Source organism: Equus caballus, chromosome 5 (assembly GCF_041296265.1).
Source record: "Equus caballus isolate H_3958 breed thoroughbred chromosome 5, TB-T2T, whole genome shotgun sequence".
Taxonomy (NCBI): domain Eukaryota; kingdom Metazoa; phylum Chordata; class Mammalia; order Perissodactyla; family Equidae; genus Equus; species Equus caballus.
This window is the reverse complement of record NC_091688.1, coordinates 25,482,901-25,498,578: the sequence shown is the minus strand read 5'-3', so window position 1 is coordinate 25,498,578 and position 15,678 is coordinate 25,482,901. Positions and strand designations below refer to the sequence as shown.

The 15,678-nt window shown below is 35.8% G+C and overlaps 1 protein-coding gene across 3 annotated transcripts in view; it reads left to right on the top strand.

The window, feature by feature from the left end:
• Window positions 1–15,678, top strand: part of SYT14 (synaptotagmin 14) — a 250,430-nt gene that overhangs the window by 85,796 nt on the left and 148,956 nt on the right. For all 3 annotated transcript variants that reach the window (XM_023640783.2, XM_023640782.2, XM_023640780.2), the window contains one exon: window positions 3,188–3,403. In XM_023640783.2, the coding sequence (XP_023496551.1) occupies window positions 3,188–3,403 (216 nt within the window). The remainder of the gene's footprint in view (window positions 1–3,187; window positions 3,404–15,678) is intronic.

Here is a 15,678-nt window from a genome sequence, read left to right as displayed (position 1 = left end):
TGTTCACCACTAAGCTAATATTGCCACTGGTCCCTGTGTTATTTGGCCAATTTTTAAGGGCCTTAATTTTTCCTAGTGTTTTTCTTAATGTTTCATTTATTTTGCGTTTCTGTTTCATTTATTTTACAACCAGAAACTCCATGGTTTTCTTAAAAGTGTGCATGCTTTAGTTGGAATTTATTTGGTGTGTATAGTTGAAATTAAATAATTATGTCTTTTTGTAACTAACCCCTAAGTCTTTTACACAGTGTTGTTCTTCACATCATTCCTGATAAGAATCTGTGTCAAATGTTTTATATTTTTACTTGAGAGCAATAGATTTTATTTTGTTGATTAATTTGCTTCAGGACATGTGTCTATTCATTTAGCCATACATTAAGAATTTTATATGACTTACGATGTTTACGACAAATATGCATGAACAAGCTATTATTATTCATGAGGTCTCTATGTAGAATTAAGATTCTAACTACAGCATTTGTAGTTTTCAACCACAATATTTGTGACAATTTTCAAAACAATTAACCAAGAGTTATTTGGTTTTGGTTACAGAATTGCTTCATACTGCTAGTAGTTAGTTCTGGTAATACCTTAGTTATTTCATTAATGCTGATCTGATCACAATGCCAAAAGTACACTGGCTTTTGTTTATAAAATGTATATCTGGAATTTTTCTTTAGATTCTCATAAAATAACAAAAAACTGAATAGCAGTAGAAATGAGGAAGACTTTTTGACTTTTGCCACGACTTCATACATAATAGGGATCTGCTATTTACCAACTATATGAATGATTTTTAATGAGCTAATTAAAAAGGAATGCCAGGTTTTGGAAATAGGTTCATTTTGGAGTCTATTCTTCTAGCAGTTTTTTGCATGTCAGCTTCACTGGGGTTTGCTAGCCTTGGTTTAGTTTTGGTAGCCTTGTTTCTTGAAGTAGCAAAAATAAAGAAATAAAATTAAGTAGAATAGTTGGTGTTATTTTATTCAGAAAATAACAATAGGTTTGATGCTAGTAATGAATACTTAAGAAGTAACAATGCAGAATTTTTAATTTTGTTTTGACTTGTTTTCACTAGGAAGCGTGCTGATACCTAAAGAAACCAAATATCTGAGCATTCTAGGTTATAGTCAGTACTAAACTTAAACGTATTATGTTCTAAAATCATTTTGAAAATCGTTTGACCCATAGATTATCCCCTCAGATAGCTGAACTGTAATATTACTAGTACCTGTGTTCTAGGTTCTGACGTAGACCATATAAGGTATAGTAAGAGGAAGAGGAGTTTTCCTTCTCCATTTCTGAATGTAGGGCTACCTCAGGTAGTATTTTGTAACAGGTGGAGTGTGACTATGGAATTTCTAATTACCTTCCTCAGAGCTCTCCTGCTGCCTTAAGACCACCACCATGGTGTCCCACAAATGCTCTGAACTGAGAATCAGAGTGCCTGGTTCTAGAACAGATCTGCCATCATCTCGGCACCATCCAAATGGGATGATGGGAAAGTTTTGCATACCTGTATGCTCCATATAGTAACCACTAGCCACACGTGGCTAATGAGCACTTGAAATGTGGCTAGTAGCACTGGGGAACCAGATTTTAAATTTTGTTATTTTTAATTAATTTAATTTAAATAGCTGTACGTGGCTAGTGACTACATGTTAGGCAGTGCAGAATATCACATTGGTCATAATTTTACCCTTTTATGGCTTTACTGTACTGAATTAAAAAGTGGAACTTAGACTATTGACAACCAAGCTCCCTTACTTCTAATGCTAAGCATTCAACTTCTATCACATATTTAAAATTATTTATCCTATGTCTCTTCACCTGAATTTCAAACCTTGATTCCTTTAGTACAGGTGATCTCAACTGAGTATAAAGAGAAAAGTATCTAGACTGAATTAATAAATTCTACCTGCTGTGGTCTCTTCATCCTACTAGAGTTGTTTTGTAATTCTAAGAAAGTTGCATCTTGGTTTAAATGAATCTCAACATGGTGCGGTTTCAAAATTTTTACCTTTAAAAAAATGGTAATATAACTAGTACTTTTAAAAGTAAAATAAAATTTATACCCCTTGAAAAATTTATTTGAAATTTAGATATATTTAAGTAAAATTTTCCTAGTAATTCGGCCTTTCAAAGATAGTAATTGTTTGGTGACTATTCTTCCAGACATTTTTGTGTGTGCATATAAACATATACTGCATGTGTGTGTGTGTGTATATTGCATGAAGGTGTGTTTATATTTTTAAATGATAATGAAGTATACCTTCTATTTTATAACCTTCTCTTTTCTCTTAATGTGATGTCATGTGATGTTATTCTTTCCCTGTGAGTACTTGTAAGTTTGCCTCCTCATTTTTATTGATTACTTAGTATTATCATTGCATAAATAGTTCATAATTTACTTAAGGCCCAAAGATGGACATTTAGGTTATATTTTATTTTTGTTTTCTTTTGCTATTAAATGCAACACAATTCACTAATTGTCTCAAATATTATATCTTTGCTTACCTGTTAATTATTTTCTTAGGATGAATTCTTAGAATTGGTAAATTCTTAGAAATGGATTAAACACTATGCAGGCTTAAAAGTTTGATATGTATTGCCGAATTGCTCTCTAGAAAAGTTGTACCAGTAATAATTTCACCGATAGTATGTCTGCTCATTTCTCTGTTCCACTCCTAGCACTAAGCATTGTCAGTTTTGAAAATTTTGGCCAGGATGATAAGCAAAAATGTCTCTTCTGACGTGAATTGTTTGAATCAGGTCCATAGTTACTGGCAGTCCTTAAAATTTCTTTTGTGTGTTACTGAGCCTTTAAAAAAATAGTGTAAGATGACGAGCCCTATTAGTATTTCCTTTATCTGTAACATGGTTGGAAAATCCCTGTGACTAACATTATTTGTATAATTAGAATATACAAACCAATCTTTTTCTATTAAAACATAAAAATCTAAGTCTTGGGCTTCTTAAATGAAAAAATCCTAATTCTCTAAAGCTCAAAGTTCAGGTTGTGTGTGTATACATATATGTTTATACATATGTGTGTTTGTATGTATATGGATATATATGAAATCATATGTATTATATATAATATGTATATGTAATGTATAAAAATTGTAGCAAGTTCATCATTCTTTATTGCATTAAAATTTTAATTTCTTCTCCTTATTCCAAATAGATAATTCCTACATGGACAAAGATGAGCATTGTTCATCCTCTGAAAGTGAAGATGAAGCACTGGGTAAATATCATGAGGCCTTATCCAGAACACACAATTCCAGACTACCCGTGGCAGATTCTAGACAAAAGAACTATACTTGGGAAACAAGACAAAAATATAGTCCTCTATCTGCAGAGTATGATGGATACAGTAGTGAAGCATCAATAGATGAAGGTAAGATAGTTAATTATTTTGTTTTTCTAGATGACACACTGTGGTATTAGATTATTTGTGTCTGAACTTCTAGGCATCTCTTTGCACAATAAACATAGCACATACAGTAGAGTCACATTTCTGGAAATATAATTTATTCAAATTTAGATCTTTGAACTTTAGCCAAAACCCCAAACACCCAAAAGCAAAACACCAAATAATTTAAATACAATAGTAATTCTAGCTGTTTTTGCACAATGAATACATGCCTAACAAGTTTGAGATGGAAGATGTGAATCTGCTGTTCTCTCAGATGGAATCATTTCCTAAATATCTGTTATAGGAACTGATACAGTCTAAAGTATCTCATAATGTTGAATATGATTCCAGTGTATAAATGCATTCTTTTTCATTCAATATGGCCCCTAAACATGAGCCAAATATTTCATGTTACACACAGAAGAAATGGTGATCTGTCCTATGTGGGAGAAAAAACCATCTGAGATAAATGTATTGAGAGCTGGTGCTAGTTTATACTGTGCTTTGAAGGCGATTCAAGAAATTTCTAAGGATTATTTTGTCTCTAATTGCTTTTTTTGCTTTTTGCCTCATGTGCTGACATTGGCTTTAGAACTCAGCCTATGTAGAAGATAAAATTCCACTCTCACATGTTTTTACATCGTTCCATAAGAGAAATAAAAAATATTTTGCCATTAATTAAAGCATATTTATTTCCACATTTAAGTAAGTTGTTCATGTGCTTGATACAACGTATGGACTGCTCCTAGTAATTATGATCTTTATACCCAGATGTAAAGAAAAGAGCATATATTTTAGATAGCATTTTTCTTGTTATACCAAACACGAACTATCTTTAATTTTATAGTTGTGGTGTTTTGGGCCTGTTACTGTTGATGACTTAAAGTCTTATCCCAGCACATACAGTTGTCAAAGGAGCTAAATCATCTATTTTGTATTTGGCTTAAGGCTAAGTGAAGATTGATGTACCTCCCTTTTTATTTTTGCTAGTACATAGGTATCATAAGTTAATCGAATACTAAGTGATTACTGTAGAAGGCTCATTGTGAGATATTGGGGAAGAAATAAAAAATATTAGACGTGGGCTGTACCCTCAAAAATACCTTTCTAGAACTAGAGGAAATAAGACATGTGCTTACAAAGATAACTAAACAATGCAGAGCATTAAAGGCAGTCCCCAACTTATCTACAGCACCAGCACGTGAATAGTAGAGCAGAAAGAGAATGGGTTTTGAAGCCTGATTCTTGTTCACATTCTGGCTCAACCTTGGGCAGTATAGTTCATTATTTTGAAGTTTGTTTCATTGTCTCTAAAATGTGGATAATGCCTTCCTGATAGGGTTGTCATATGAACATTAAATGATGTATGTGGTAGTTTTTAGCATAGTGTCTGCACCTGATAGATAAGTGATTGATAAATGGGAGTTGTAGGTAAGGGTAGTGAAAACGGTGATGGTGGTGATAGTAAGCAGTCATGAGCAGGCCCTGAGTTTATAATCTGCAACCCTAGACACTTTCCTTTTTGCAGCTTCTGTTTAGGACTTTGTTTTTCCCTGCTCCCTCTTTCTTCCTCCCACTCTGTACGCTCCTCTGCTGTCTTGATTGCTTCTTCCCTGTAGTCCTGTTATTCTAGCATGGCTCTATAGTCTGTGGGAGCAGCGCTGAGGAGAGAAGCATAACCTCAGCGGCTCTTCTCTTCTAGCCCAAACCTCTGACTGGTACAAGTGCCCTGGAATCACCTTCTCATTTCATTTTACCTATATATTTAGGACCCACCTGTACTTTCCCACCTTTTCTACTCTAAATTATTGATAAAACATGCAGGGTAGATTGATTTTAAGCATTTTGAAGTTAGATTTATTTCTTTCATAAGCATTTATTGAAAGCCTTTTATGTGCCATACTAGATATTGTGGATATAAAGATGAATAAAACAAACTTCTTTCAAAGAGCCCACAGACTGGAAGAGGAAGTCCAGTGAGTATATGTGTAATATAATGGGATAAGAGGTCTGTTAGTTACGTGAACAAAGTTCTATATTAATACAGAGGGAGAGGTGACTCAGACTTTGTTTGGGAGGTTGAGGATATGGGGAAGTCTAGTGAAGTCCTCACAGACTAGGTGAACTGGACTTGAGTGAGAACTAGTTCAACAACCATGAAGTGGTGATTGCATGAAAGCCCAAGAGTGTATTTCAGTGTCCTTACCTTAGGATCTGTGTTTGGAGAAGGGGCAGGTAATAGGATTGAATGCCAGGCATAGGAGTTTGGATGCTGTCTACAGGAAATGTAGATCCCTGAAAGGTTTTTCAGTTGGACACTGTGGCACTTTTAGGTCAATATGTTTAAGAAAGATTATTTAACTATTGTAACAGAGATGAATTGGAGGTAGGAGCTACTGGAGGCAGAAAGGACGAGTTAGATAAACAATGATGAGATCCTCATTAGCAGTGAATTTAGGGACAAAGAATTGGTAGATGTAGGGATGGTCTCAGTCTGTGTTGGTAAATGACTATAGGATGTATAGGGGTAGGAAATAAAATGGAGAGAGAGATGAGATCTGAAGCCCACAGTGCCTCCCTGAATAAGAAGTCTGGATTTAATTTGTTAGCCACTAAGAACTCACTAAAAGTTTTTCGCCAAGGAACCGTGATTGGGAATGTGCTTTAGAAAGATTAGTTTAGTAACAGAAAGACTATAGGAAAAGACACCAGTTAAGGAGGTCTTTGGAGTAGTCTGTGGGAAATGGTAAAAATCTGAATTACAGTAGTGGCAGTGGGCATGTAGGAGGGTAGGAGAGATATTAGAGAGATGCAGTTTATTGGATTTAGGAACTGAGTGTATTTGGAACACTGGAAAAAAGGAAGAAAGTGTCAAAGATGACACTGGTTTCCAGCATGTGTAGCTAGGAGAATGCTGAGGTCATTCATGTAAATAGGAAATCCAGAGAGGGATCTATTTTTTTGTTGGAAGTAGTGAAAGGTGGGAGACAAAAGTGGTTTTATATATGCGATGAAGCAGGATATTTAAGCAGTGGGAAATGGCTATGGATCTTGAAATCATGAATGGGATTAGGGAGAGAGGTTTTCAGATCATATATCCTTAGAGATAGAAACCATGGGCATGGATTAAATTGACGAGGGAGAATGTATAGAGAGAAAAGATAAGAGAAATATTTCATTTCTTGAACAGGAGAATTAAGGGTGTAAAGAGAAAGTAAAAGTGATAAAGTGGAGAATCATAAGAATATGTATTGTATTTTATCAACCATGGAAGGAGAGTTTTGAATGCTGCAGAGAGATTGGGAAGGATGAGAATTCAAACAAGCCCCTTTGTCCAATAGAAGTTGATCAATTACTTGCAATTTAAGTTTTAGTAGTATAGAATAATGTTAGATTGAATGTTATTGAGGAAAGAATAAGTGATAAGAAAGTGTACATTTGCTGCCTATACTTTCTTACCGCTTACTCTCTCCTTATCAACTCTCAGAGTCAAGACAGAGGTAGTTGAAGGGGTTTGTAAGCCAAGAGTTCACCTTCTCCCTCCAACTCAACAATAGTGAAGCCTTCTCTGGTATATAATCAGGAAGGAGGGGCATTTGCTTCTAATACACATTTGAGTCTCCACCACATGGTTGTGCCTCTGCATAGCTGACTCAGCAGAAATACTGCTCAGTTCATAGCTGGTCACCTAAGAGGACTACTGAGTACAGTTCTCTTGGTAGAATTTGGTTCGTTTTCCTAAGGTACAAGTAAAGGGATGAATAGAGTAGATTATGCTTCTTTTTACAACTCTGACCTTTTATTCTGCATATTATTCTGCAAATTTATAAAGATGAGATTTGACTAATGTGGGTTGAGGTAACTAAAGGAATTACAAGGTAGAGGGAAACATTTTTAAATGTTCACTTTTTTACATGACATGCTGTTACCTCATTAGTGCTGATAAGGAACCATTAGTCCATTTCTCAACACTCTGGATAATTCCAGTAGAGAAGCTTTGGAACAGCCAATATTAGAAACATCTGTGAGAGCAGAGGGTCAAGGAGGGCCTGACTAGGGATTAGGAGAGACCAGTGCAGGAGAACTTTGTGACCAGGTGGTAAGAACTTGCAGAGCTCCTACTGTACTTGACTGTTAGTTTCTGCACACATCGACATATTTAATCTTCACTGAAACGCACTGTAGTAGGTAAGATTATACTGTTTTACAGAAGTAGAAAGAGATTTTAGATCGAATAACTAATTTTTAACCTGAAGTCGCACAGTAAGTTATAAAAACTGTATTTGTCAAGTCCACTGCATAATAAAGGTTGTTTTAGCTTTGGTTAGGTCGTCACTGCCACTTTCGTATTCTCCCCAAGTCTATTTCCTGCATGATTAACCCATTCAGTTGGGTCCTTTAGAACAGTTTATATGTTACAAATCTGAAATACAGATATTCTATAAAAGGTAAGAGAATGTGATGGCTTATTTGTTGATCATGTTTTCTCCTCTAGGTGGCCATATTAATCTTCCATTTTTTTGAGCTACAAAAGGGGATGATGTCTATAAGAAATTTTTCTAGGAAAAATAAACATTAAAATAATTTGTCAAATTTACTTTGTTCACAATTTTAATTTATTTTTACTGTGTTCTTAAAATTAAGGGCATTTTCTGGTAATCCTCTTATTTTAAAAAGGTTTCAGAATTAAATAGTAGGTTGTGGATACTTGTTTAAGTTGTAGGATAGACCAGCGTCTCAAATTCCACTCATGCTAATTAATACTTTCCATTTTTATATTAGATAGGAGAAGCCTATTAAAGATGATTTTATATGAAGGACAAATTTAGTGTAAAATTATTAGAATATCTTTCTGTTATTTGTAGCTTTTCATTCTTGGTTCACCATAGAGATTACCAACTATATTTACATATTGTGGCATAGCTGTATTTTAAGTCATAAGACGTTATTTTTTTGGGTGAGTTAATTTAAAATGCTGTTAAGGAATAATTTTCAGCATCACTTATATCTTGGGGTATATAGCCCATATATACCCACACACCTGTCATTCTCTTTAGTATGGCTACTTCGCAAGTTCCATGCTATTAGTTTTGATATTATCTTAAAATTAGGGGCATTAAAACATTTTCCTTAATTCCTTTTATTTAAATGTTACTTTTAAGATAATTTAATGCTTAAGAGTAGTAAATTCAGGGCTGGCCCCGTGGCCGAGTGGTTAAGTTTGCATGCTCCGCTGCAGGCGGCTCAGTGTTTCGTTGGTTCGAGTCCTGGGCGGGGACATGGCACTGCTCATCAAACCATGCTGAGGCAGCGTCGCACATGCCACAGCTAGAAGGACCCACAACGAAGAATATACAACTATGTACCCGGGGGGCTTTGGGGAGAAAAAGGAAAAAAATGAAATCTTTAAAAAAAAAAAAGTAATAAATTCTTTATGTTTATATTTTCTTTAAGTTCATTTTAACTGCTTTATAAAATTCTTCTATTAATTGCCACAATTTCTTTGTGAAGAAAGTAAGTACAAAAGAAAATCTGTATTTTCCAGATGGCTTTGACTCAAAAGTGTTTTTTCTTCAAATATTGAAATTATGTATATTACAAGGTTTATTTAGATTTTTGGTAAACTTTTTCTTTGATTTCAGGTTTTTGTTCGTGAACAGTTCTCTGAAGAATTCTGTGTGCGTGTATGTGTGCGTGCTTTAAATGCGACCAATCAGAAGAGAAATTGTCTTGAAGACTTTTCCTGCATCTTTGTGTTTTGGAGATCTTTTTATGTGATGAGATCAGTTGCTCGCAGTAGAGTAGGTTTCTTACTGCTTTTGCAGGCCACCTGTGACCTATATGATGAGAAGTCTCTGCAATTTAGGTAAAGGTACAGCCTGCTGGGTGGATGAACTAGAAAAAGGTACCACCTTAGGGCAGACAGTGTGCTGTGAGAATACAGTTCAGTGAGCAGGTAGGACCTGTGTAAGAAGAAAAAGGCATCCCTTCCTCCAGGGGTAAGATTTGGCAGCTCCAACACAGGCTGTATTTCAGCATCCCCCTCAGCCAGGTACTTCTTGCAGTGCACAAAACACACAGCCATACACAGTGGCCCTGAACACCTGTGTGTGTGCGCTGCCAATCTTAAAAGAAGTTGGTGGGATTGCTGTGTTTTCCATGGTGAATCTGTATAGATCCTTCACAATTTTTTTCTTTTTATCTGAGATACTTGTCTGATAGTGGGTAGCTAGAATTATAGCAATTAAATGATAAACATCAAAGATATCCTTAATTAATTGATCACAAAGCTGACACCCAGGGATGTGCAACTTTACTAAGATCATACAATTTATACAACTTTACTAAGAGGCCTGTAAGTGTTTGTAACAAAAGAACAGGTCAATGCTCTTAAAAAGAACTATTTGGTAACCAAGTGAGTAGATAAGAGATACACCAAAAATTGAACATGGGCTGTGTCCATTGCTAGGGGTTGAAGCATGTCTGGTAAGTGGAGGAATAATGCTAATAGCAATCTGGCAATTACTGGGACCTGACACATCATCCACAGGTTTCTGTTAGCAGAGCCTGCAGAGCGTCAGTCTCAGATATGTTTAGGGAGCATTACATAGAGTGACAAGTGGACTGACAATAATCTTATTATCTGAGGGCAACAGTGGGTGTTTAAACTGACTGAATATCTGTATTTGCTGTAAGTTCAAGTTTATCAACAAGGTAGATCTCGTAGGAAGCTATCCCTAATGAGGGAGGCAAGTCTATTTGTATTCTAGGATGTGAGATGGTCTCTTTAAGGAGATATAATGGAAAACTTGAAGCTACTTCTAAAGGCTGTTCTTAACATGGCTGTCAACTCTGAAGCCCAGGAAAACCCTGCCTTGTTTGGAGTGAGGTGGAGGTCTGGAGGACAGCTCAGTGGGCAGGCCCTGAGATGAAGGAGCCCTCACAACAGAGGGATGTTTATTAACGTGGCTATAGTAACATTTATTTCTACTGTCTTTCAGGTACTGCTAAAATCTTTGTATAGAATATTTAATTTTATCCTTACAGAAATCTTGTGATTCAGTTATTTATTTATAATCCCATTTTTGGAAAAAGCAGCATCTTAGAGAAGTACATTAGCATGCCCACATTTACACCGTGGAAGAGCTGGGATGCACATCCAGGTTCACTTGGTTTCAGAGCTCAGGTGCTTGAACACTCTAATATGCTATAGCAGGTACTCTCCTACCTTGTACAAGAATAAAGAAACTATTGTTTCCTCTAAGGATGCTGTCTCATTGTTCTAAGAGAATCCCATGAAGATTTTGGCCACCTAGGAAAAGAAAAGCATACAACTGAGAAATCCCTGGGGTTTTGGTCTGAAACTCAGATATGAAGCACTTATTATGCCTGCTGTATTTAGCCAAAAAACTTGGGCAGCCTTTCTGCAAGTGGTTTGTATGCAGACTTCTTATCCTTAGAACCCAATACAGAAAGTTAGGGGAAATACTAGTGATTTGTCACTATTCCTGCTAGGTTTATTCCAAAAAAGCCAGATGGGTTTATTGAGATACTACAAAACTTCACTATGATGGACTCTTGTTAGAATTCACTTAGAGGGGCTGGCCCGGTGGCACAGCGGTTAAGTTCGCACATTCTTCTTCTCCGCGGCCCAGCGTTCGCCGGTTCGGATCCCGGGTACGGACATGGCACCACTTGGCAAAAAGCCATGCTGTGGTAGGTGTCCCACGTATAAAGTAGAGGAAGATGGGCACGGATGTTAGCTCAGGGCCAGTCTTCCTCAGCAAAAAGAGGAAGATTGGCAGTAGTTAGCTCAGGGCTAATCTTCCTCAAAAAAAAAAAAAGAATTCACGTAGATAAGATGAGAGACTTTAGGATTTGGTTCCTATGGGAACTTTTCCAATTATCTAGGATACAGGAATCTAGAACTAGCCTCCTGTCATCTCAAGATATGATCACATTAAGAATTCCACACCAAGAGCAAGAGGATATGTACAGGCAGCATGCCATATGTGCCTGTGGTGTCACACCTTAGTTTTATTGTTCTTTTTTAATGTTTTGATAGAACTCTTGACTGTAGACCTCTGCTTTAGAGTATGTGATAGGAAATTTAGGAAGCCCCACCTAATATTTTAAGTCTTTGTAGTAGTTTCAGCAGTAAAGTTATTGCTACCAGTATGGTTTTCAAGAATAGTTCCAGGAGCAGTAAGAAGGCAGCTGTTGTGAATATGAGCATGTTTGGTGAGCGTAAACTAGTCAGCCAATAAAGACCTGCAGCTTACCGTACTGATGGTCTGGTAGAAACTTGAACAGTAAATACAAAGAAGTTAATGGCTTTCCCTCTTGTTCATTCCACCCAGAATCAACCACCATTAATCTTTAGCATACTGTTTTCTAGAAATTTTTTATGACTATAATTTAAAAGTTTATATGGATATATGTGATTACATTTCCCTTTCAAAGTTTAACCTGTTAGAAAACAAGATGTTCCCTTATCTTGATCCCTTCCCCCTTCCCAGAGGCAACCGTTTTTATAAGTTTGTATACACCCTTCCAGTCTTTGTTTTCATACTTTATATACACACACAAACTGTTCATAGAAAGTATACATCTGTATGTTTCTAGACTTACATAAATGGTTTCATCGAAGGTTCCTTTTCCCCAAGGAAAAAGGACAGTGAAGTAGACAGTGAGTGAAAGGAAGTCAAGAAATATCAGTTAACAGAACAGGCTAGGTAAGATCAAAATCTTCCTCATTAGACTCAGAATTTCTTAAGACCATAGACTGAGTCTTCTATTTTGAAATTCCCCTCTCCTCCTATCACCTCATGCCTAATGTAATCTGATTAAAGCCATTAAGTCATTTTTTAGGGTGAATTTATGTCTTAAAGAGATAATTATTCTAAATTAATCTACAGTTAGTGGACCACTAGGAAGATTCTTTACAGTTAGAAGTTTCTAAATTATCACTTGTCTTTCTTTTTTTAAAATTGAGGTAACATTAGTTTATAACATTCTATAGATTTCAGGTGTACATCATTATATTTCGGTTTCTGTGTAGACTACATTATGTTCACCACCCAAAGACTAATTGCCATCCGTCACCATACACATGGGCCCTATTACCCCTTTCACCCTCCTCTCTCCCCACTTTGGCTCTTGTAATCACCAGTCTAATCTCTTTATCTGTGTGTGTGTTGTTGTTTTTATCTTCCACTTACGAGTGAAATCATATGGTATTTGACTTTCTCCATCTCACTTATTTTGCTTAGCATAATCCCTCAAGGTCCATTCATATTGTCACAAATGGCAAGATTTCATCCTTTCGTGGCTGAGTAGTAGTCCATTGTGTATGTATACCACACCTTCTTTATCTATTCACCCATTAATGGACATTTGGGTTGTTTTCAAGTCTTGGCTATTGTGAATAATGCTATAGTGAACATAGGGTTGCAAGTATCTTTTTGACTTAGTATTTTCGTGTTCTTTGGATAAATACCCAGAAGTGGAATAGCTGGGTCATATGGTAGTTGTATTCTTAATTTTTTGAGGAATCTCCATGCTGTGTTCCATAGTGGCTGTACCAGTTTACATTCCCACCAGCAGTATATGAGGGTTCTCTTTTCTCCACATCCTCTCCAATACTTGTTAATTTTAGCCATTCTGACGAGTATGAAGTGGTATCTCATTGTAATTTTGATTGACATTTCCCTAATAATTAATGATGTTGAATATTGTTTCATGTGCCTGTTGGCCATCTGTTTATCTTTTTTGGAAAAATGTTCAGATCCTTTGCCTTTTTTTAATTAGGTTGTTTGATTTTTTTGTCATTGAGTTGTGTGAACTCTTTATATATTTTGAATATTAACCCCTTATCAGGTATATGATTTGCAAATATCTTCTCCCAGTTGTTAGGTTATCTTTTTGTTTTGTTGATGGTTTTCTTTGCTGTGTAGAAGCTTTTTGGTTTGATATAGTCCCATTTGTTTATTTTTTCTTTTATTTCCCTTGCCTAATGAGACATGGTATTAAAAAAATACTGCTAAGACAGATGTTGAAGAGAGTACTGCCCATGTTTTATTCTAGGAGCTTTATGGTTTCGGGTCTTACGTTCAAGTCTTTAATCCATTTTGAGTTAATTTTTGTGCATTGTGTAAGACAATGGTCTACTTTCATTATTTGCTTATGGCTTTCCAGTTTTCCCATTACCATTTATTGAAGAGACTTTCTCCATTGTATGTTCTTGGCTTCCTTGCCATCTGGTCCTAGACTTTTGTTTTTTGGGGTGTTTTTGATTACTGTTTCAGTCTCCTTACTAGGGATTGGTATATTTAGATTTTCTATTTCTTCTTAATTCAGTTTTGGAAGGTTGTATGATTCTAACAATTTATCCATTTCTTCTAGAGTATCCGATTTGTTGGCATATAGCTTTTCACAGTATTCTCTTATAATCCTTTGTATTTCCATGGTAGCTGTTATAATTTCTCCTCTTTCATTTCTCATTTTATTTATTTGAGTCTTCTCTCTTTTTTTTTTTTTTTGGTGAGTCAAGCTAAAGGTTTGTCAATTTTATTTATCTTTTTGAAGAACCAACTCTTAGTTTCATTTATCTTTTCTATTGTTTTTCCAGTCTGTATTTCATTTATTTCCACTCTGATTTTTATTATTTCCTTCCCTCTACTCATTTTGGGCTTTGTTTGTTCCTTTTTTTCTGGTTCCTTTAGATGTATTGGTAGATTGTTTATTTGAGCTTTTTCTTGTTTCTTGCAGGAGGCTTGTATTGCTAGATACTTTCCCTCTTAGTACCACTTTTGCTGTATCCCATAAATTTTGGTGTGTTGTATTTTTATTTGCAGTTGTCTCCAGGTATTTTTTAATTTTTCCTTTGGTTTCTTTGTTGACCCAGTAGTTGGTCAGTATCATTTGTTTAATCTCTGCATATTTGTGACTTTCCCAGTTTTATTCTTCTAGTTGATTTCTAGTTTCATACCATTGTGGTCAGAAAATATGCTTGCTATTATTTCAGTCTTCCTAAACTTATTGAGACTTGTTTTGTGGACTAAGTGATCTATCTGAGAGAATGGTCCATGGGCATTTGAAGAGAATGTGTATTCTGTAGTTTTTGAATGAAATGTTCTGTGTATATCTACTAAGTCCATCTGGTCTAATGTGTCATTTAAGGCCAGTGTTTCCTTATTGATCTCCTATTTGGATGATCCATCCATTGATGTGAGTGTTAAAGTCTCCTATTACTATTGTGTACTATTTCTCCTTTTGTGTCTGTTAATAATTACTTTATATATTTGGATGTTCCTATGTTGGGGGCATAGACATTTGCAAGTGTTATGTCCTCTTGTTGGATTGTTCCCCTTATCATTATGTAGTGCCCTTCTATGTCTCTTGTTACAGTTTTTATTTTAAAGTCTATTTTGTCTGATATAGATATTGCTACCCCAGCTTTCTTTTCATTTCCATTTGCATGGAGTATCTTTTCCATGCCTTCACTTTCAGTTTCTGAGTGTCTTTAGGTCTAATGTGCGTCTCTTGTATGCAGCATATATACAGGTCTTATTGTTTTTTTATCCATTCAGTCACCCTGTATCTTTTTTTTTAAGGCTATTTCTTTATTTTTCTTTTTAAAGATTGGCACCTGAACTAACAATTGTTGCCAATCTTTTTTTCTTCCTGCTTTATCTCCCCAAATCCCCCTGGTACATAGTTGTATATCTTAGTTGCAGGTCCTTCTAGTTGTGGCATGTGGGATGCCACCTCAACGTGGCCTGATGAGTGGTGCCGTGTCCACACCCAGGATTGGGACCAGTGAAACCCTGGGCCACCACAGTGGAGTGTGCAAACTTAACTGCTCAGCCACGAGGCTGGCCTCACCCTGTGTCTTTTGATTGGATCATTTAGTCAATTGATATTTAAAGTAGCTATTGATAAGAGTGTACTTATTGCCATTTTGTTACTTTTTTTCTGGGTGTTTTAGTAGTTCTTCTCTGTTCCTTTCTTCTCTTGTGATTTGATGGCTTTCTTTAGTACTGTGTTTGGGTTCCTTTCTCTTTATTTTTTGTGTGTTTATTATAGATTTCTGGTTTGTGATTACCATGAAGTTCAGATATAATAACCTATGTAAATAGCAATCTAAGTTGATGGTCTATTAAGTTTGACCTCTTACTAAAAGCCGTACACTATTCCCCCCCCACACACATTTTATGTTTTTGATATCATATTTTACCTCTTTTGTGTGTGTTTGT